Source organism: Gadus macrocephalus, chromosome 15, assembly GCF_031168955.1.
Source record: "Gadus macrocephalus chromosome 15, ASM3116895v1".
Lineage (NCBI taxonomy): Eukaryota > Metazoa > Chordata > Actinopteri > Gadiformes > Gadidae > Gadus > Gadus macrocephalus.
Window position 1 is genome coordinate 8,815,963 of NC_082396.1, and position 22,334 is coordinate 8,838,296.

Sequence of the window (22,334 nt, forward strand, 5' to 3'; positions counted from 1 at the left end):
TGTGTCTGTTTATGTGTGTTACAGAGAGTGTGTGAGATCATGTATGCCTATTTGTCAGTGTGTGTGAATGCGTGATCCCATTAGTACTGGTAGTGTGTGTGTGTGTGTGTGTGTGTGTGTGTGTGTGTGTGTGTGTGTGTGTGTGTGTGTGTGTGTGTGTGTGTGTGTGTGTGTGTGTGTGTGTGTGTGTGTGTGTGTGTGTGTGTGTGTAAGTGTAAGTGTAAGTGTATGTGTATGTTTGTATGTGCGAGAGGGAGAGCATGAGAGCTCCTATTCGTGTATGTCGGTCTATTTATGTGTACGTGTCGAGGTTCCCCTGCCCCGCAGCACCTCCCTGGTGCAGCGATCTGCTCTGATCGACTTCCCAGTGCCTCTGTTCCGTGGCCCCCACTTAACCTCCATTGGCGGGGTGAAGAGAGCGGCCACGGGCCCCTGAATGCACCCCCTGCTGTGGAGCCCGGGGTTCTCCAAGCAGGCTAGCTCCGTGTTGCTGGCAGAGAGGCTGGCTCTCTCACACCGCCAGCGGAGCAGATAGCCATCCGCCGCTGGGTGTAGAAAGGCCCACGAGACACTGCTCCCTGTCGGCTTATCCGTTGCAGTAATTGGTTCTGGAGAAGAAAATATTTTCTGCAATAAGATCAGCGAGGGGATGCACTGGTCTAGCGACCACCACCAATGTATGATGTGCCGGTATCAGACAACATGTAGGATAGTATTATTGGTAGTTCTGGTACGGGCCAATACGGATATTGATAAATGAATGAAAACAGAAGTCGTTTTAAAATGTTACTCACGAAATACAACACAAAAGTAAGTGTGTTGTAAATATTGGTTCATGTTGGCCAAAATTAGTTGTGTGCTACTTCATAAATAATACAGCCTCTGATGATATTAATTCATCAGTATCTGTCTAAGCTAGCTTGTGACTTTTCAGTATCTCTAAGCCTCCTCTTGATGAGGAGGTTAGGTCTGACACATTTCTCATTTTGTCAATCCATAGCCAGCTTTGACTGGCCTGCGTCCGTCCTCAAAGCCTTAACGTCTTAACTTTCTCCTCCCCCCCTTCCCCACAGAGCCCGTCTGCTTGGCGGAGCTGGAGAGGATCCAGGTGCAGGAAGGAGGCAAGAGGAAATTTGGTACGTTGCTCACCTGCATGGACGACGTGCTTCTCCCCCCTGCCAGGGTCCCCTATGAGGGCTGCTCTGGTGAAACGGCTGCTTGAGGTCCATATGGGCTCATGGAGACCAGAGGTTCAGGTTCCCTTCGAAGTTTAGATTCCTAGATCTTTAGGGTCCTCAAGGCTATGGTTTTAGGCCCCTAGAAGTTGGAGTTCCTAAAGGTTTAGTTTCGTAGAGGTTTGTCTCGTAAAAATCTTTCCGGGCCAAGAGATTTAAGTTTCTAGAATTGCAGGTTCCTAGAAATGTAGGTTTTCCAGAGACTGGAGTAGGATCCTAGAGATTTGGTTTCCTGGGAAGTTTAGGTTCCAGAAGGTTTAGGGTCCTAGAGGTTGTTTCATGGAGCGGGAAAGAAGCAGGAGGCAAGGATTAGCCCCCTGCTCAGCGGATTAGAAGCAGAAGAACAGATACACTGACAGACGGCTAGGGACCGCAGCCAGCGGTGGATCTTAGATGGCGTGAGTGTGTGAGCCTGTGTATGTGTGTATGTATGTGTGTGTGTGTGTGTGTGTGTGCGTGCGTGCAAGCCTTTGTGTGTGTGCGCGAGCCTTGGTGTGTGTGTGCGTGTGTGTGCGTGTGTGTGTGTGTGTGTGTGTGTGTGTGTGTGTGTGTGTGTGTGTGTGTGTGTGTGTGTGTGTGTGCGCCTGTGTGTGTGTGTGTGTGTGTGTGTTTGTGTGTGTGTGTGCGCCTGTGTGTGTGTGTGTGTGTGTGTGTGTGTGTGTGTGTGTGTGTGTGTGTGTGTGTGTGTGTGTGTGTGTGTGTGTGTGTGTGTGTGTGCGCCTGTGTGAATGTGCACACTGCAGATTGTAGCGTGTTGTTTGGGGCAGTGAGTCAGGACTGCTGAAGGACACGGAGCTAAGCTCGGGCTTGGTGGAGGGCAGGGAGGAGCCATGCTGCCTGCCTGATGCTCACATGTTCCCCAGGACGCTCCCACTGGGAGGGACGGCTCTATTAAGGCCGGGCTCCCAGGCGATGACAAGGCAGATTTACTTCAGGCAACAACTACGAGGGGAGGACCTGACGGATCATAACGGGGGAAGATTGTGTTGAAAGATGCATTCTCAAATGTGGTTTTGGAATTTGGACACACAATTGTTTATTCACGCGTTGACGCAAACCACATTTTCATCTGTTCCTTCATTTTCTCTCTCCCTCTCTCTCTCTCTCTCTCTCTCTCTCTCTCTCTCTCTCTTTCTACTGATATCAGAGACAACGTGATAGCGATTGCTACAACAAAGTACAAATATAACACTATCAATTCGTCCTTCATATCAGTCATTACAGAGACGTTGATGGCGTTGACATTACAGAGTGATTTCGCTGCAATCACAAACAGCACATCTCCAAATATAAATGTGTCATTTTAGTTGCTTGTTGCTATCGATTCTGCAATAATACAATAGAAGATAAGGTTCTAGTAGTTAAGATAAACTCAGATAAGCTGAGATGAAATGAGGTGAGATTACACAACAGAACACACAACACATGATTCCCTCCCCATGGGGGGGGGGGGGGGGGGGTCATCCAGGATTTGTTAGCACCAGTAAATAAGCCAAGGTCCAGTAACAGACCTTTGCTGCGTCAGAGACCCCATAGGTTGCAGACACCCCCAAAGCTCTTCAGGTGACCCGGTACGTGTGGGTGTGTGTGTGTACGTGTGCATGTGGCCGTGTTGTGTGTGTCTCAGGTGTGTTCATCCCGAGCTGCGATGAGGACGGTTTCTTCCGGAAGCAGCAGTGTGACCGAGGAGAGTGCTGGTGTGTGGACCAGCACGGAGGGGAGATAGCTGGCTCCAGGATGCATGGCAAGCCTGACTGTGGTAAGAGATCCCTTCATATTGAATGCATCATATTCTATATAAGGTAGGTAAGCCTGACTGTGGTAGGAGCTCTGTTCATTTTTAATATATCATCTTCTATATAGGGGGTCGGTATTGTTAGCCTGCCTGTGCTAAGAGATCCCTTGATGTTAAATATATCATATTCTATGTAGGGGTAGGTAGTGTACACCTAACTGTGGTAAGAGATCTTCAGATTGAATATATCATATTCTATGCAACTACTATCTATCTACTATATCTATCTACTATATTCTATATTCATAGTAGATTTTTATATGTTCGTTTTTGTGTATTTATGTATTTAAATTCTGATAGAGACACGTTGTTTGTTTGTTTGTTTGGTTCTGTCCCTCTTCCACCTACGTTACACAACACCTACCAGTGTAGTAGCATTCGTTTTCGACCCACATTCAGAAACAGAGCGCCTTTATTTTGAAGGGCCAGGAGGGCCGGTGCAGCATAACTCAGGGAGCAGGACCAGTGGCACATTCATGTGTCTGGGTGTCATTTGCATTCTAAAGGGACGCCTGCCACCCTGAGAAAAGTCCCTCAAGATAAACGGCGAGAACTGGCTGGAGCTCAACCGGTGTCTGCTATGAATGGGGTCCGCCTTGGCACCGGTTTCTGAGACAACCGTTCAATTCTACACAGAGTCAAACACAAACACACACACACACACACACACACACACACACACACACACACACATACACACACACACACACACACACACACACACACACACACACACACACACACACACACACACACACACACACACACACACACACACACACACACACACGCACACACGACTTGCCGTTGCCAAGGCAGTCAGTACTCTTTTTTTTTAATGGATTCCTCTGCAGCCTCTCCCGACGGACTGTATGGAAGCCTCAACGTCAGAGTGTATGCCTTGAATAGAAATTAACTCAATTTTTTTGATGCAGTGCATTGTGGGTAATTTCGAATCCTCTCTATGTTCCCCCCTCCTTTTCTTTCCCCCCCCCAAACCCCCACCCCCGCCGTCTGCAGATGATGAAGTGGTGTACTCGGGGGATTTTGGCAGCGGCGTCGGCTGGGAGGATGAGGAGGAGAAGGAGGCGGAGGAGGAGAACGCAGAGGAGGCGGAGGAGGAAGAGGAGGAGGTGGGGGAGGTGGATGATGGAGGGTATATCTGGTAAAGAAAGGGGAGGCCTTGACTAAGAGCGATGTCGGAGATCACCCACAGGAGCATCTTACTATGTTTTCTAGATCTTGATCTGGCGCTCTCTCTCTCTCGCACACATTCACGCGCGCCCACACAAACAAGCGCACACACACATACACACACACACGCACAGATACACACAGGCACACACACACACACGCACAGAAACACACGCACAGACACACACACACACTAAGAAAGAGGTAGTTTTTAACCTGTCTTCAACAAGCTATGAACTTGGTTTGGATTGATAAGGAATATATATGGGCATGGAAAGGAGGGAAAGGAACACATATTTAAAACAAAAAAAAGATTGATAAAGTAAGTAGGAGTGTAGAATTTTGTCCTTCAATGTTTGTGGATCTTAATTCTCTATCAGTTGTATATTCCGGGGCTGTCTTTGAGCGGGGGACACAGTTTAAACATACCAGAAGTAAAGTATTGCTCACATACAAACTTCAGATATTAGTGGGTGTATTTTGGCCCTCTGGATTCAAGCCCTCAAACGTTTTATTTTGTATCCTGACAATTATGATGGGTTAACTGAAGAGAGGTAGGAAGGTGTAGAAAGACGATGGGAATATTATGGTTCCACCTCTTGATTTGACCCTTTCCATTTCATATGCTTATGCTCATATGTGACAGTAGTGCTGTCTCATTTACGACTTGTACGAAACATCTCACCCGTGCGACTCTTTAACTTGTACATAACGTGTTTATCGGAAGACCCTCACCCATTGGTCCTGCCGTTCCAGTGGTCTGGAAGACTAGCAGAGCACACGGCTCACATTGAAACAGTGTTGTATCATAATGTGGATCAACTATTGTGTTTAGTAAAAAACAAATAAACCGGTCTATGTGGCCTGAGCATGGCCACCCTACATCCCCTGTTGTCCTGCTCCTTTCTTCCTTGTTGTCGCTACTGCAACGCCTTCCTTGAACTGAATCCAATGACGCTAGCTCCCAGTTTCTTTATATTCATGCTACAAAAATGACTACGAAAATCACAAAAAATCGGAAAATATCGATTGCTGTAGGTGAATTTAGATTTGGTCTCAATGTGAACTACATGGGATGGGAATTTACCACCCGTAGATAATAAAGTACGACGTTATCGTATATGAGGGCCAAATAGGTTACTATATTTGGGAGGCGAGAATTTTGAAGTAACCTTGCCCCACCACCCCACCCCCCTAAGTCAACCGAAAGCTATTGTTGTTATTTGGTACCATGGGCAAAAAAGCATTGCTGTGTAACTAATCTGGGGCCCAGAGAGGGGCTGTTCTATTGTTTTCATAGCTCACTCTGCAGTAGCTGGGAGCCAGTTGACATACACAGTACGAAACTAGATCCAGACTTAAGTTTAGCATGTCAGCACATTCAACCACACAGTACCTATGGAAGTGATGTCTTGTCTGTGCATCTTGGTTCTCCTATAGACTTGACTCCATCATCTCTCTCCCTCTCTGAATGCTGCCCATCTCAGTGAACACGGGTGTGAGAGAGAGCGTATACGGTCACGTATGCACGTTCAGCCCACACCCTGAAGCAAGGCTGTCTGTGTATTGTATTCTATGCACAGAGAAGACATCTTCAACAATAAAAGTCATGTTTCTGGTTTCGATTTCTGTGAGAAAAAGAAGCCGCGTCAATCAGGTCCCGAGCTATGCTGACAGACAGTCTTCTCTTGGTTTTTAATTACAAGTCTGTTGAGGGGTTATGACATGTGTGTGTGTGTGTGTGTGTGTGTGTGTGTGTGTGTGTGTGTGTGTGTGTGTTTGTGTTTGCGTGCGTGCGTGCGTGCGTGCGTGCGTGCGTGCGTGCGTGCGTGCGTGCGCGTGTGTGTGTTTGTGTGAGTGAAAAGTTGAAAACCCATTCCTGATATTGGCTACCCCAAAGGGACCAATCATCCGTAGCCAGCTGTCCTCTTCTACTCACACACACAAAACACGTGTTACAGGCCACATGTGCTGTAACCTGGTGCGAATGGGTTTTATGTATACCTCGGTAAGCCTATTCAGTAATATATTCTTTGATACACCATGAGCAATTCAGTTGTATTCGCAATTCAAGTTGGGCTGTTGATCTGAGCATTCGTTGTGAACAATTTGATCTCATTCCATTACCTTTGTATAGATGGAACTGCAAATGCTGAAAAAAATTACTGCATAGGATTATTATGGCACATTTAATACAAACAAAGTACTTAAATATGGATATTTTACTGAGGATGGGAAGGTGGGGGAGATCACCAGGAAACAATGAAACACCAACAGAGTCCAAGGAAATGTTATTAATGCAATCGTTTTTAATGCACATTTTCATCTATTTTTAGAATAAATTATGATGACAGTTTAATCTTCAGTTCATACAAATGTCTGAAGAATTCCCCAATGGTGCAGTCATCTATAATAATAAGACCTCAACAAGTTCTGCCATTACTGCTTCAAAAGAAATATCACTGTCATGATCAATAATTTCTTTAAAAAAGCGGGAGGTTATGAACGCAAGATTACAGAAATATGTATAATGGTGTAATATTAGTAAAGGATAAGGACTGAAAAAGTCATTTTCTAATTTGAGTTTATAGAGAGATTGCGCCACCCGGTGGATGCCAATTCACCTACAGGACTCTAGGCCGGTCAGATTTAATTTAATTAGACACACACGTGCAGACGGGTCTGGATGAAGATATCCGATAGACCTTCTTGAAAAATGTTTTTCTGTCGTTTCGTATAATTAGGTGAGTGCTGCATGCAGTCCTCAACCATTGTTATTACGTTTTTGTTTTTTTCTTCTTTAATATTCTCTACAAACTTTGAGAACTATCTGGTTCCACAATTGTTCAACTAGACTCCATTCCAGTTTTTAAATGTTCCGATTATCTTGGTCTGACGCTTCAGACTACTACTTCAGACTTCGTAACAAGCCCTCAACCGTCAACTTTCGCTCAAACATTTAACAAATCACACTTGTATCTTCAATTAAATAAAAAACAGAATTTCGATATAAGACCCCCCTTTAGATGGCTAGAGGCTAGGTGCGCACTACATATCCGGGTGTATTCCCGGTAGAAGCTAAATGCTAAAAATAACGTGACAATGCGATTTTTCACGTTATGCTCAGTGCGTGAGCGTCGTTTGGTAGAGGCCTGTCTGAAGTAATCTGGAGTTGGGACAAAAAGCTTATCCCTTCCTGCTGTTGTTGTGTATGTGTGTACACACTCGCACATGTGTGGGTCAAAGAGTGTGTCGGCTAGTATAATAATTTGTATACATCTAAAAATAACAACAAACACACGATGACTATTTTTTCCAAAGAAAGTTTTATTCGATTGTATTGTCATCTAATAAAAATAGTACAGATGAATACAAAAGAGTTCAATGTACAATATGTTGGTGTAGTATCTGTTGCTTCTTCCAGATTGAACTTGGCCGGTTCTACTGTGGAAGACGCCCTGAGAAGATGGGGATACCGTTGCCATGGGAGATTGGTCCAAAGAGCCATGCTGTCTTTTGAGTCTTTTGAGACTTTATTTTGTCCCGTGATCTAGGACGTGCACACTTTGAACTAGCCCAGGTCAATTTCAACATGGCGGGGGTTTCAGTCCAGTGTGATGTCCCCACTGGCCAACCAAACATACATCGATGTGGACTTGGTTGGGTCCCATCAGATGTAGGACTTGCATACTACCTAGTACCAGCCCAGGTGAATGTAAACAAAGCTGGGGTTTCACTCCAGTTTAATGTCTCATCGATGTGGACTTGGTTGGCTACACTCAGATGGACTTTGTCTAAATTCACCTGGGCTAGGACAAAGCTGGGGTTTTAACTCCAGTGTGATGTCTCCACCGTTTGCTTGCTGCAAATTGCACGTCCTAGGTGACGGGACCGAATCCGAAGTCTGTGCCACAATTCTGAGCAGAAAAATAATAAATGAATTTGCTTGTATTCTATTTGTAATAATTTGTATTTCTTTTAATTTTTTTGTGTTGCTTTGTATATGTATGTAGCCTACAGGTGACCCATACCGGGTCGGCCCAGTAGAGGGGATCAGCCTATTGGAACAGGGAGACCAATCTTGAATTGCAACTGAAACAAGGTGAAAAAAAAAAAACTTTTTAGTTCATACTGAAGCCTCATATCTTCTCATAGCAAGAATTAAACAGTAACTCCCCCCAAAGACACCTTCTCCAATCTGGTCATCCGTTTCTTAGGCCCATCTTCTGGCCCCTTTCCTGCAGCACTAGGGCCCTAGGACTTTAGCAGCCCATTTCTCGTAGCGCTGCTCCTCCTTCAGCCTCAGAGCCTCCTTCTGCTCCCGGCGCTCAGCCCGGTAGATCCCCATCCTCATCTGCCCTATCTCAGCCATTGTGAGCCTTGTACTGAGCAAAGCTGCCTGACATTTATATGCTTCTGTTCTGCGGAACAACATGGACATGTAAGAAGATTTAAAAGAATGCATGAGCATGTGCCACATACCACAACTTCCTGAGCGGTGTCATGAAGTGCATTGGATTGCGCAATTAGCCGCGGTTATTCAAAAGGACTCACTGCTGGAGATGATTATTTTGGAGGTTTAGTCTGTATGGTATGGAGGTCAGTTTGGTTATGTTTTGGACTTTTATTGGTAACATTAGTTACTTATTGATGGTTTTGTGGCCGTCAATAATGGTTTAGCACACTGATCTGTAGACTCTCACTATCCGAAGACATCTGACCGATATACATCCAGAAAAGTAATAATTCACACCTGTCTGTGTGTGGGCGTGTAAATGTAATGGCTGCCTGGTCACACAGGAAGGCTGTTCTTCTCTGGCCTCAGCTCTGAGCTCCAACCCCTCCCATCAGAGAGGGCTGGAGCTGAGCTAATATCACCCAGGAGACTCGGGCTCTGCTGCTCTCTGCTGGACTGGAGGGTCCTCGCTGGAGACCGGACACTCAGGTATGGGGAGGACAGCTCAAAACTCAGGAAAAAAAGTATTTTTTCCGAGAATTCATGCCGCAGCCAGATGAAGTGGTTTGAAAAGGCAGCTGTAACTCATGTTGTGTAGAAAATGATGAGACGGCAGATGAGGAAGGTGAGGGTTTCAACATGCTACTCGCACTTTGTTTTCCCCCCAGCGTGTAGCACGGTGGACTATGGAGGCTGAAACCAGCTCTAAAGAAGTGTAAGGGTCTGTTTAATGACGATGTGGCTGTTCCAGTCAAAACATTGAAGCCTATAAAAATGTATAACCACCATATTACTGGGAATAAATTAAATCCCAAAAGCACAGAGCTTTCTTCTGAGTGACTAGATCATTTCACTTCATTTATGTTACACTTCTGGATCCGAACCCTGTCCCTAATCCCACTCCTGAGAGAATCCGACCAAGTAACAACTGAACCCAAAACAAAAGGGAATTATGAATGTAGGACACAAACACCAAATTACTATGTGCAAATGTTTATTCCTCAGGCAGGACAATTATTGACAAATGCAGGAATTAAGAGAGTTGGGAATCGGATGTCAGCAAATCATCTCCAGCAAGCCAAGTTCCAATACCACTGTGTTAGTCCTTCTGCTGATCAGGTCAGAGTTTGCTCTGAGCATTCTGGAGCCTCCAGACCCTCCGGACGCCAGCGTCTGAGGCGTCTAGCTCCCTGAAGGCCTCCGTGTTTCCTGATTGGCTGAAGCGCTCCAGCAGGGGCTGGAAGACCGTCGCTGGGATGCTGTAGTTCAGGTGAGGGTAGGTCACGTTGGCCGTGCAGTCCCTGGTGTTACTGGCTACAATGCCTGGGATTTAGAGGAACATAATTATACGTTTTAAACTTGCATACAATTGTGGGGAATGATAGTTTGGGTGTTTGACCGAAAGATATAAGATATAAGAAGGTATTCTGGGTTCAAACGTCCTAACTTTCCTGCTCATTTACAGTATGTGTGCAATATATACTCATTGTATGCCGCTTTGGACCGCTTTGGTCTGCAAAATGTCTTAATTGAATATAATTAAATATATTAATCATTTTTGTGTATGAAGGAAGTTTTACCATAGTCGTAAAATAACCCCTACTGTTTAAAAGGTGGAAATGTGCTTCTGGATGTTGGTTAATAGAAAGCCTTACCCAATAACTCCCCGGAGTGTTTCCGCACCACAGCGCCCCCGCTGGCGCCCGCCTGTACTGCACACGTCGTCTGCAGCATCACAGGTGTGCGTTCCCAGTTGACGGCTTTAGATAGGATGCCGCCAGTCAACGAGGGACCACAGCTCTTTCCAAGTCCGCCATACCCAACTACCATTACCTCCTCACCTTAAGGAAGAATAATACAAATGCAATTGTTAGAATAAAATAGTATATAATTAGTGTTGTTAATAACCTGCAATTATCTTTGACCCCACCTGGCTGAAAGGACTTGGCCACCAGTGGAACCACCACATCAGGAGCTGAGTCTCTCAGCTGTACCACAGCAAAATCATAGGAGGAAGACGGCTTTGTGGAAAATAGCACATCACCCATGACAACATGGAACCTGAACAGGAGAATAAATGGGGAGACCAAATGTATGGGTATTTTATTCAAAGCAGTAGTAGAACACATGGTCACCCTGGTCATGAACCTCTAGAGACAAAGGTCAGGTCATCTATGAAGGACAATAGGAATTGAAGTCTGCCTTTTAGTTGTTTTTCAATTGAATGGCCTATCAGTACCTGTTGCCATCATAACTTGGTACCATTATGTTGCTTTCAGGAAGATAGAAGGATATTATAGACAAACAGTGTTTTCTACCTGCCCTTGTGATGGAACTTCAGAGTAACAGTCTTCTTTCCGTTGACGACATGTCGACAGGTAAGCGCCAGACGAGATGCGACCAAAACACCAGAGCCCCAAAACTGTCCACTTTCAATCAAGCACACGGTGGGGTATTTCCTCAACTTGGAAGAGGAAAAGGAGGACGATGCTGTGTTCAAGCCTCGAAGGCCTTCCGGTGCACTTCCATGTAGACAGCTCAGCGCCGTCAGTGTAGATTCTACGTTTCTCCTGTCAGTTATGTCCCTTATGTTTCTCAAAATAACTTGGACAGAACAAACTAAGGTGAGACCGATCCACTCCACTCCTTTCCAGCACAGTGAAGACACGATGACCCCAACCAGGCTTGCGTGGTCGTCGCTTTCCATCACAAAAAGCCCCCCGCCCTCAGTACCGGGTAGGCACCGGGCATCCGTGAGAATAACCGCATTGTCCTTCCCGCATAAGTTACTGACTATGCCCGTGCTGAGGGTGTTCGTGAAGAGATCTGGGCAGAGGGACCCAAAGGGTGAGCCACATGCAACGACTGCGGATCCTTTGCGAAGAGAAGAACTTTTTGCATAAGGGATGTTTATTGAACTTCGGCAACTGTCCTCGAAATCTGTCTTCAGGACAGCAAACCAGCTAAGAAACCTGGACTCTTTTATCAGCTCTTCCATGCCGTCGTCATTGTGGAATTTCCAGCTGTCTGACTCTTGGAAAATTGTGTGAAAAGCCATGTTGAACTCCAAGCAGTTGACGAGCATCAGCACCTTGGCTTTATGGGGAGCAGAGTTGATGTTAGGGATCAAGTCTTTTTTCACTTCTCTCCGTGCAGGTGAATGTATCAGGATGTCGAGGTTGGCAGTAAAGGTGTCTGGTAACAAGAACCTACTGTGTGGGTCAACAGGTGACTTGTGGTTCATAAAACGAGAAAATGGAAATCCGTTGCAAATGATGATTCCTGCATGATGACTAAGGATGACTCCGCTACAACTAAAGCCTCGCTGTTCGGAAGCAGGCTGCGAGACTGTCACGACACAACATGACCCCTCGATCAGATCCATACTGCAATTTCGATTACTTTTAACTTCAAATGTAAGTGTCAAACTATTTGAAATCCTGCGTGGTTGAACAATGAAAATATTATAGATAATAGTTCACAAACCAATCCTGTAGTGAGAACAAAGGCGTGTGGCTTTGTATATTGTTGAAGTATTTCTCGGAAAATAAATAAGTTGCCGAGAGCCTAGTTATGAAAACATGTCAAATGGTGAAACCCGACTTCCTGGTTGTATTCCATTGGTCCCTAGAACGACGGCCCTGACCGGAAAGACGGGATTGGTCAAATCCGATTAGTTCTTAACCAATCGAAGACGAGTAGCTGGCATGCGCATGCTCGTTTGGAGAGTCAACAATCAGCAGAAGAAACAAATGAACTTTGTACATTCATTACTAACAAGAATATACAATACTTACTTATTCTTTCAGCTTTGCTATAACTTAAGTGTCACAGATACTATTGTTTTTGCAAGAACCTGCAACGAATATGGACACACATAGACACATGAAACATATAACCAAATTGGGGTTGTTCGTTTTTAAAACGGAACATAAGAATTAAATAATTCAGTAAAAAGTTAATGCTACTTTAGTTAACAAAAAAATGTTTTTTCAGTTTCCCAATATACAAAATTGACAGGATCAACTTTGCAATGTTTATACTGTTATTAACAAAGTAATATATTGACAATAGTCGGCACAACCTGATTTTTCAATACCAAGTACCCTCATATCAACTACAATGTTTCAGGCAGCAATAATCACAAAGTACTTGGGTATTTTCACAGTAACATAAAGCATTGTCATTGCATACATCCTACAGCCTGCATTGCTCCGAATGCTGTTATTAAACATACACTAAAGTTAAACAATATAAAATATATACCATAATACGAATTTGATAAAGTTTGAATTACTTGTGGTAAACCTTCAAGTGCGACAAAAAAATACTCAAGCAATTACTTTAACTATGAAGGCTATGGATGAATTTGATTAATATCAATTCATCTTTGCTTATTGTTTTTGTCACAGAAATGTAAACACTTTCTAGATGCAACATTATTTCTTAGGTCTTATTCTTCATGAAAATAACAAACGCATCCTGCCATCCATAAGGAAAATTTAAAAACATCAGAATTCATGTAAAATATAATTCATCTCCAACACTTTTCGAGATTGCATGGTGCAGAATATGCACCATGCATATCCTGCATGGTTCACTGACCAACCTGAATTAAGTTAACCAATGTTCAGCATAGTCTTCTCTGTAAGCTTACACCAATGCTAAAAATAACACATGCCCAGAAACTTGTTCACAGCACTGGCACGGTCTTTGTAACTTTGAGCACGGCTATTGGCAGCATTATAAGAAAAACTAATACTTTATAGAAAGATTATAGAGAAAAACATAGCAGGACACTTATTAATTATATTAGGTGGTGGTGGGTGTTAGGTATCCTTGAGAAAAATCCCAAAACCGTACCTGTTCCATGATTAACTATCTACAGTTTTTACCATCTGACCTGGTGAAATGTATCTCAATTCACTGTAACTCGCTTTGGATAAAAGCGTCTTAATGACAACTTTCACGAAAAATAGCAAATAGACCTCACTTAACTGACTGAAATATCTTGTAAACAGGGTATAGTAACATTACATGGTATACAATGATCTCATTCTAAAGACAGTCAGGATATTGTAGGTAGTCTCATGTCGGCCCTGTTTTTGTGTTTTTGAATGCATAGACCCTCATGGCAAATCTTAGAGAATCTCTTCTCTGGATCATTCAATGTACTGGGAGAGCCAGCGGAAGCCGTCTCCATATCCCTGCCGCTTAAGAACACTGCACATGAACACCTCCATCGGCCTCAGATTCTGCTCCTTCAGCGACACCTGCCCCTGGTAAGAGAGCAACAAACACAGCATCAATGAGGTGGCTCCCTCTTTGTTTTCCTCCAAATACATATCTTAATTCCCCATAAATATCCTTGCAGACCATCCAATAAATGCTAGTGGCTAGAGGGTTTTACTCTCAACTGAAAGGTTCTGGTTGGGATACTAAATCTTTAAAGTGTACCTGTCGGCAGGGTTTTTTCCTTGCAATACATATGCCTGGCATTTTTTCAACCAAATCTACCAGCGGCAGGTCGGTCAAGTAGTGAGAGTGTTTGACCCCCGACTGAAAGGTTGTGGGCTTGAACCTCAAACTTGGACCTCTTGAATACTAGCCCTGTTGGCAGGACGGGCAAGATGATGTGTGCCTTAATTACATCTAAAGACCTCTTAAAGCCTCTGGTAAATGACTAAACAATAGTAGTAATGGTTGCGTCTTGTCTGAAGGCAGATCCAGGCCAATACCTTTCCGGTTGTGTGTCCATGAAGACCGAACATCCCCCGCAGAGCGTCTTCACTGATGGCCTCTGGACGGTCTATCTTATTCCCGAGGATCAGGACTGGGACCGTGAAGATGGTTTCATCTGTTAACAGGGCCTGGCAGGGAGGGAGGGGTGGGGGCAGGAAGTTTAGTTCAAAACCCGGAATGGCTAGAAACGGACTTTTGTCCTTTTCTTTTTTACGAAGTTGCCTCACATCAAGTTCAATTTTTGCCTCCTCTAGCCGCTCGTGATCGGCTACGTCCACCATGTAGACGATACCGTTGATGGCTGGGAGGTAGTTCTTCCAAATTCTCCGGGCTGGAAAAAGTTTGGACAATTTGAACCCAGGAATGAAAGGATCCGATGGACTTGAAATGCAATGTGACGGCAAAAGCAATATTACTAAACTCCAACCTTGCGTATGACCACCAAGGTCAAATGTAGTGAAGGTCATACCAGCTATAGTCAGCTCCTCTGATGCTGTGGACAGAATGAGAGCATATAATGATCATGAAAGGAGTAAGAAGACAATAGACTTTGTAACATCTGAAGTGTGAGTGGCTACTGGTCTGTGGCTAGGATCCCGGCCAAAAGGTACTTGGTTCGATTCTCTTTGTTCAGTCTACCGGTAGGCCTCTGTGGGTCTATATCACAAGACTGTACCCTATGCTCCTAGGTGACATGTAGAAACATCCACTGCAAGTTGTTTTGAATAGAAGTATCCAGTTTCTTATCGAATGAAAGTATGGAATGGTGTGAATGATTCACTGTACTCGGGTGCAGAGTTGGGACGTGCTGTCCTAGCCTGTCATCTCTCAGCATGTGCAACAATGTTGTTTTCCCAGCATTATCCAGCCCCAGGAAAACTAGCTTCCCTGTCTTCTTGTATAATCCTGCAGGGGGAAAAGAGAACACATTCAAATAACTCTTATATTATAAGGTCATTTTTGTTATGGTTGTAGTGGAATCATATTGGAATAAGACCCCTCGGGTCTATCTGAAACAGTATGTGCTACAAGATTTGTACTCATTACATATTCTATAGACAAATTATCACACATTGAAGGTACTTTACCTAGAAGTTGCAAGACACTGCTGAAGCCCTTGCAGAGCCAGTTGAATATAAAAGACATGTCTCTTGGCCCTCTGTAATGGGTGTTTAACACATATACATTTGTATACGTTAGTCAACATTATATCGATGAAAAGGATACAGACTAAAAGAGATGTAGCTTTGTTCGTAGAATAGGCTTATCTGAAACATCTGAACAAATATAGAGACGGAGGCAATGTTTATTATAGTGTTAGCAGGTTGAATGTTGCTTCAACTATATTGCTGGAACAGGATTACATTACTGGTATGTATAATCTCTGTGTAATCGCACCAAGTATAAGGACGCGCACAGAAGGGAGAAATCTTGCATAATGGCAGGTGTAAAAAAAGAAAAGGCCTCCTTCAGCTGGTCTGTGGCTCTCCCCGAGTCATAGTGTTCTTGCTCAGACTATTTATATGTTAACTTGTGGCATTCTGACATACGATATCGCCAGTCATCCTCCTCTCAGTGTTTTCATGGGCACGCACGAAATCACGGGGATGCGAACCCGCTCACACACAGTCTGGAATTTACTTTGGTCGACGCGAGAAATCAGACATTATTTGTTGTTTGTGTAACTTCACGAACTTTCAGTTACGGCTCATGTATTGACAACCCCTGGCGATACACGTTAAACTCTAAATGGAAATGTCCTCGTAGCATTAAAAACTTCTTAGCCTATAAAAATAGACCTCTCTCAACTATTTTTGCTATTAAATCAATGGTCCGACACAGAACAAAACCACATCAGGGTAATATCGGAGTTAGTCATCCCACTCGTAGGGAATGGAATTCCAAAGAACAACATTGACTGGATCATACAAGGACACGTTAAATAAAAGAACGTTGGCACGTAAACATTAAACACGTGGGATTTCTGGTCCGGACTGTTTATCCTATACAAAGTTGTCGTTACCTTGAGATATTAACGCGGGATCCGCAAACTTTTGGTCCAAGCTTTTGCGTCGATTGACAGGTACGCGTTTGACAGCTCACCGGAACTGCGTAATGGTTATTTTGGAGCGGACACGGAGGGGCTAGAGGGGTGGTGTTGGGATTGGGTGTAAGGGGTATGGTACGGGTAGGCCTATATAATGATCCCTTTCACCGTAAGTAACCCTAATGAAAAATACGTTGTAAAAGGGCAATAAAACTATAATTCTGTAATTTAGGCCACTTTGTTCAGTGTCCCACTCACGGACATTATTTGTAAGGGGCAACATTTTCTATCAACCTCCCAGCTATCCCGTAAACGATGTACAGAACAGACAAACGTGCAGTTGTGTACATATTTCCAGAAATGAATCATTAGGTATTCGCACTACAATTAAATAAACGCTAGGCGGCACTATTTCCAGCGATAATTGCCGCAATAGTAATGGTCCACAACACTAACACAAGCTAAAGAAATAACAGCCATTTTAAAAACATGCCCATGTCATTTGAACATAATCGCTTTATTAAAGCATTTCAGGGTCTCATACAGAACAGAAGCATTTGGCCAGTACAGAGTAGTAAACAAGCGCACATCTCCAAAGAAACGTTTTAAATTAAGTAAAAATTGTCCAAGACTTACAGTAGCCTACAAATTAGCATTATTTCTACATAGGATCTCCATTTAGTATTGAGTGATGGAAAATGCCAAAATCTATCCCTGCAAAGAATGGTTCAGCGTTGGTCCAAATGAACAGACTGGAGTCTTGGTTTGTTCCATCCAGTTCTTTAGTTACTTCCTCTCGTAGTAAAACGATTTGTCCACTATAAATAAAAACAAGCATGTGCAATTTTACCTGAATGATAGATGAATGTACCGATATTTGTATAGTTAACATATTTCTTCATCTTTAAACATGAGGATGTTACTATGCATACGTTTAAATGTTTTTCCACAAAAAAACATAACTAATGTTACAGCTTGCACTAACGTGAAAAGCGAGAACTATTATTTTCAAATGAATCTGCTCAAAATGAGCATGATAAAGTAATGACAACTGAATGATCGGATAGTATTATACAAACATTATACTTATATTACCTGATAAAGGAATAGCTTCTGCTGCTCCAGAGGGACTCGTCTAAAACAAACAGGATGACATTTATTAATATTAGCGTCAGTGGCGAAGCTAGACCTTTTTTGAGAACAGTAGAATAGTAGGCTATTTCAATTCAGGGAGGGCGCAAAAAAATTCTGTCACCTAGGGTGGGAATGACAGAAAATAATTGAGAGCCACTGGTCTATAACATGTTGTACTTGTTGATTAGCTCACGTTGTTGTGCCAATGAAAACGCCCACAGCTGATAATTGATAATTTTTTTAAACTGAAAACTAGCACCCTTTTTTTTTTGCATCAGAAGAAGATCAGAAGTTTTAATAAAAATGTATGGGTCCCTGAAAGTGAGACCATATTTAGTGCTCCCAAAATAGTGGTATGTCTCTCATATTATTAATCTAGTACATGTTGTACCAATGTGTTTCAGTAACTATGTAAACATAAAAAAGGGGGAAATATATGGTCATTTTTGAGTGAAACTTACACAAAGGAAATTTAATATACCTCAAATTTGTCATTACAGTTCACATCCATTGATTATTCCTTCATCCATCAGTCTTTTTTCCTTTCATCACCTTAGTGGTTCAGAACTGCATTATTTAGCTGACACTGCCAGCTATTAGCTTAGACATACAACAGCATAGTAACTAAGAAAATAAAGGTTGTGGAATAATAAAATCTTGGACAGGACTTTATATACTTCATATAGCCCTGTGGCTTCCTGGGGTTGAGCCCCCCCAAAAGTCAGAACCTAGTCAGAACCTAGAAGCGTCACACACAAACCACACATACAGACAACTTTAAACAGTAGAACCAAAATATTAGCAAACAGACCTTCTCGATGATAGCCTTGGCTTGATCCACTGAGACGTGGCAGGGGCTGTCATCCGGGGAAATGGTCGTGTTCATGCTGCATTGCGTACAAATACAATAAATAATTACACATTGTGTGAAAGAACCTAATCTAAATAACTAATTTAAATACAGTCTATAAGAGATCAACTTAGCTTTGATTCCACTGTAACAACTTGTCCTCTACAGCAGTATGGTATGAATATCTAAGATATATTAATACAAATGGGCATATCTGGCAACAGCCTCCATCCCAAATGATTAATCGCTTACCAGTTGAGTTCCCCTGGTTTGGCCTGCTGAGAGATGAGGGCTTTCCAGAATTTGTTGGTGGTCTTGATGGTTTCTATGGCGAAGTCCTACAAAGAAATCAGCAGCCACGCTATTACGATTTATGTTTTAGGTACAACTAACTATTTTATTTTAGTATACATTTTTGTGAGTTTATTTGTCCAACTTTGCAGTAACTGCTATGTGTTCAACATGTATTGATGCCGGCAAACAGTGGGCTGTTTTGGGGTCACCTTGTCCTTGAATTCTCCATTAAAGCCAAACTGGTTCTCTGGTTTCCCATCGGGGACCTTGTAGCGTCTGAACCAGTCCACGGTGGCGTCGAGGTAGCCCGGTTTCAGCCTTTTGACGTCGCTGATATCTAAACAAACAGGGACACAAAAAGTTGTGTTACTGCATCTCAATATGACACTTTGCCAAGTTACTAAATAGTAAATACTTAAATAACAGACACTCATCCAAAGTGACTTCGGATTCAGATCCAACGTGATTTATGTACCTGCAGTACACAGTGCAGCCCTCCTACTATATGGCTTGGAACTCACTAACCCTCACTTATTGAGATGCCAATATCTAGTATCAATCTAAACGCTGCCCAAATGATGGTTGTATACATGAACAACTGCAATAAATGAAATACTCTTAATTAACCCTATTAAATTTAACATCTCATATTAAATTGTAAACGTCATAACGGTGGCACAGAAAATAAAAACAGACTTGCAAGCTGCTTAAACCTGAACTTCTTCGTAATATTTAATAATCTCCTCAGACATTGGAAGACCATAGCCACTAAATGACCCTTATACTCGAGACCAAAGAGGTTTTTGGTTGCAAGCAAGTCAGAGATAGATGGGAAATGAGTGGATGGAAATATAATCGAACAGAATTACTGGCTCACTGTTCAAGTCTTTGGCCTCGGGGTCGTCCACGTTGATTACGATGACCTTCCAGTCAGTCTCTCCTTCGTCAATCATGGCCAGAATGCCGAGCACTTTCACTTTGATTACCTCCCCACGTGAGCACACCTAGAGAGTATATTTCGGGTTAAATGTCCTGTTCCATGGCTCAAAATGAGTCATTTCATATTTGAGTGTCAACGGAGGCTGTTGTTTGGTACAAATGGAGGAGTTGTGATGGCGTTGTACCTTGCTGCCGATTTCACAAACGTCGATTGGGTCGTTGTCACCGACGTGACCGGTGTCTGGATCTTTGTGGGTTGGGTCTTCCCACGTCTGAGGGAATGACAAAATATTAGGAAACTAATTCAATTTAAAGCCGTTTACAAGCCATTCTGATGATAATGTTCAACTTAATTCTTAAGAATGTAATCAGCTAAAATAAATTGTACTTTGTTTAGTATGACATTGTTTATTGCAGTTGTTCATAAATAGACCCATCATTGGGGCACTGTTTGGATAGATAGTAGATATGGGATTTATCTTACAAAGTGTGAGTTGGAAGCCCTACAGTTGGAATATTGCCCTGTGTACTGCAGGTGAAAGATGTAATACAGGCCTTAAGCTAATAATCAAACATGTCTGCTTCAGAGCTGGGACCTGTTCCAAGAAGCAGGTTAGGAAGAAACCATTTAAACTCTGATGTGAGTAGGTGAAATCTGGCAGGCAGATTTCAGTTTTTCCGAGATTACGTTTGAAAACCAACATAGGTTCAATAAGCTCCTTATAGGTATAAAGACACGGACCTGGGGAATAGCTCCGTAGTTCCAGATGTACCCTTTGTGAGGGAACACATTCGCCACATAGCGCACTTTACCCTTTTTCACATCTTGCTTGACTGGATTGAGGGGTTCTGTTGTAGAGATCTGAAATTAAGTAGAAATACATTTCCATTGTTTATTCAAGCCCCTGGTAGTGTACATGTCATGGCACTAATATTGTCAGGGTTTGATTCCGCTTGGGCCAACAATGCACTAAATTAAAATCTACAATCCTAATGTATTGTAAGCATCTGTATAATATTGAGTTGCAATGCTTTTATTTCCTTATGCGAGAGTAACATTTCATGCAACCTCAAAATGAATAATTAGGAAACTGCATTAACAGGTTTAATAATGAACTGCATGACCAGGAAAATAATAAAATACCTCCATCTTGGCATTTGTCCATCTTGGTACTTCAATAACCACATGGAAGATGTTCTGAAAATCCAAGGGAAGTTTTGGGAACGAAAACAGATAATTCAAATAAATGGCATTGACATAAATTAGGAGCAATAGCAGATGGCAATAAAGATATGTTACGGAGAGTTCATACGAGTTGTCAACCTCTATTAAAAAACGACGTGGACATTGAAATAGCACGTAACAGGAAAGGAATCTGCAATGTGTAAACGCCCTTGGACAAACAGACTATGAACCTACTTATCACAATCACAATTATGCCTGGTTTACCTTTCCATTTAAAGGGGTAGTTCGGAATTTTAGACAGGGCCTGATTCCCAAGTTAGCCTTGATGTTCTTTATCATTGGAGTCAGTTTAACACATTTCATTCAGTCCTCCTAAGTCATATTTTGTCCAAAATGTGATATCTAACCTAACTACTCTCCTAGCACTTCTGTTTCACTGTGCCTCATTGGCTATATCCTAAGTCAATCAGAGATCTTTCTATATTCCATAATCACTATCTGCCAAGTCATCTATTTGACTGAGGCATTTTTTACACTAAATACAAGATGAACCTTAAAATATGACTTAGATAATTATGGTATGAGGCTAACTATATGGTAGTGAAGTGAAGACGAAGAGAGAGCAACACAAAATGAGATCCATTAGTAATTACAAAAAGGGGCTTGTGAGGGAACTAGTCCACTTTACCTGTCCTTCATCAGCATACATTGGTATGTCATGGAATGGGGAGACAACCTTTCCATCGGCATTTTCTGCAAAAGAGAAAATAAATGTTTCAAGTTTTGACAAAAGGGCCTTGTTCAGATTTGGAAGCCGCCGGATGTCACAGATTCAAAGGGTGGACTTTCGGTTTAGTACGCTGAACTAAATACAAATGGTTAATGTAAAATGTATAAAGTTACGTACTGGTTGTGCGATACAGATGAAAATGATCGGATAAAAACTCTGCATTTCATTCATTAAGGCGTTTAGTACCATACTAAGCTTCTGCTGGAGGATGATGCAAGGCAGCAGGACGCAAACTACAGCAGACTCCTTGACAGGTACTCCCTGCAACCTTGCATCATCCTTCGAGTTAGATGGCACATAGGCTGAGCCAGTGTTGGGTTTAAAGCCATGTTTCAAATATACAAATCGCGGTGTCGAGCACAGTCGGATTATATGATGGACCGTTTCAGAATGAATAGAAGTGACACGTGGAAGATCGTGAGTGGCGTTGAGGAGCTCGAATCAACACGTTCAATCAGAACAGTTGAACTACTTACTGTAAAACAAGCGGTAGGTCAGACTATGTAGGTCTCCCCGTTCTTCGACTGTGTAGCTCATGGTTAACTCCAAGCCGGTGGGTCGCTACTGCTTTTGCTTTGGCGAATGATCGCGCTACGAGCTGGGGAACGAAAGAATAACCTACTTCCGAATCAACTGCGCATGCGTACGTGTTGTCTAGGATCGGTCCTCCCT

The 22,334-nt window shown here is 42.8% G+C and overlaps 4 protein-coding genes and 1 long non-coding RNA gene across 5 annotated transcripts in view; 2 read left to right on the forward strand and 3 right to left on the reverse strand.

Moving 5' to 3' along the window:
• Positions 1–5,110, forward strand: part of spock2 (SPARC (osteonectin), cwcv and kazal like domains proteoglycan 2) — a 27,641-nt gene extending 22,531 nt beyond the window's left edge. The window contains exons 8-10 of the mRNA XM_060073767.1: positions 1,074–1,136; positions 2,863–2,994; positions 4,051–5,110. Of these exons, the coding sequence (XP_059929750.1) occupies positions 1,074–1,136; positions 2,863–2,994; positions 4,051–4,199 (344 nt within the window). The 3' untranslated portion in view covers positions 4,200–5,110. The remainder of the gene's footprint in view (positions 1–1,073; positions 1,137–2,862; positions 2,995–4,050) is intronic.
• Positions 5,111–6,648: 1,538 nt separating this feature from the next.
• LOC132473574 (uncharacterized) lies at positions 6,649–9,543 on the forward strand. The gene is made up of 3 exons (XR_009529446.1): positions 6,649–6,968; positions 8,238–8,326; positions 9,025–9,543. It is a non-coding gene; the product is annotated as an uncharacterized LOC132473574 (long non-coding RNA).
• Positions 9,544–9,657: 114 nt separating this feature from the next.
• Positions 9,658–12,428, reverse strand: tysnd1 (trypsin like peroxisomal matrix peptidase 1). Its single transcript, XM_060073758.1, has 4 exons — positions 10,999–12,428; positions 10,611–10,741; positions 10,336–10,521; positions 9,658–10,003 (listed from the first exon to the last, which is right to left on the reverse strand). The coding sequence occupies exons 1-4, from the start codon at positions 12,063–12,065 to the stop codon at positions 9,801–9,803; spliced, it is 1,587 nt and encodes a 528-aa protein (XP_059929741.1). The 5' UTR covers positions 12,066–12,428; the 3' UTR covers positions 9,658–9,800.
• A 274-nt stretch (positions 12,429–12,702) lies between these two features.
• Positions 12,703–16,604, reverse strand: sar1ab (secretion associated, Ras related GTPase 1Ab). Its single transcript, XM_060073774.1, has 7 exons — positions 16,446–16,604; positions 15,511–15,581; positions 15,209–15,328; positions 14,850–14,915; positions 14,650–14,753; positions 14,419–14,550; positions 12,703–13,959 (listed from the first exon to the last, which is right to left on the reverse strand). The coding sequence occupies exons 2-7, from the start codon at positions 15,566–15,568 to the stop codon at positions 13,843–13,845; spliced, it is 597 nt and encodes a 198-aa protein (XP_059929757.1). The 5' UTR covers positions 15,569–15,581; positions 16,446–16,604; the 3' UTR covers positions 12,703–13,842.
• Positions 16,605–16,967: 363 nt separating this feature from the next.
• Positions 16,968–22,307, reverse strand: ppa1b (inorganic pyrophosphatase 1b). Its single transcript, XM_060073772.1, has 11 exons — positions 22,139–22,307; positions 21,561–21,625; positions 20,831–20,884; positions 20,429–20,548; positions 19,872–19,958; positions 19,625–19,751; positions 18,957–19,084; positions 18,706–18,791; positions 18,415–18,490; positions 17,565–17,604; positions 16,968–17,287 (listed from the first exon to the last, which is right to left on the reverse strand). Exons 1-11 carry the CDS (start codon positions 22,197–22,199, stop codon positions 17,256–17,258), a joined length of 876 nt encoding a protein of 291 aa, XP_059929755.1. The 5' UTR covers positions 22,200–22,307; the 3' UTR covers positions 16,968–17,255.
• Positions 22,308–22,334: the final 27 nt, after the last annotated feature.

Coding starts and splice junctions, on each gene's coding strand:
- tysnd1 (XM_060073758.1), bottom strand. CDS start 12,065: ATGGATCTGATCGAGGGGTCATGTTGTGTCGTGACAGTCTCGCAGCCT. Junction 10,522..10,610: donor GGCCAAGTCCTTTCAGCCAG/GTGGGGTCAAAG, acceptor TTCTTCCTTAAG/GTGAGGAGGTAATGGTAGTT. Junction 10,004..10,335: donor ACACTCCGGGGAGTTATTGG/GTAAGGCTTTCT, acceptor TCTAAATCCCAG/GCATTGTAGCCAGTAACACC.
- sar1ab (XM_060073774.1), bottom strand. CDS start 15,568: ATGTCTTTTATATTCAACTGGCTCTGCAAGGGCTTCAGCAGTGTCTTG. Junction 15,329..15,510: donor CAGTGTCTTGCAACTTCTAG/GTAAAGTACCTT, acceptor TTCCCCCTGCAG/GATTATACAAGAAGACAGGG. Junction 14,551..14,649: donor AGGCAAAAATTGAACTTGAT/GTGAGGCAACTT, acceptor CCTCCCTGCCAG/GCCCTGTTAACAGATGAAAC.
- ppa1b (XM_060073772.1), bottom strand. CDS start 22,199: ATGAGCTACACAGTCGAAGAACGGGGAGACCTACATAGTCTGACCTAC. Junction 19,959..20,428: donor ACTACGGAGCTATTCCCCAG/GTCCGTGTCTTT, acceptor TCATTCCCTCAG/ACGTGGGAAGACCCAACCCA. Junction 18,792..18,956: donor ATGGAGAATTCAAGGACAAG/GTGACCCCAAAA, acceptor ATTTCTTTGTAG/GACTTCGCCATAGAAACCAT.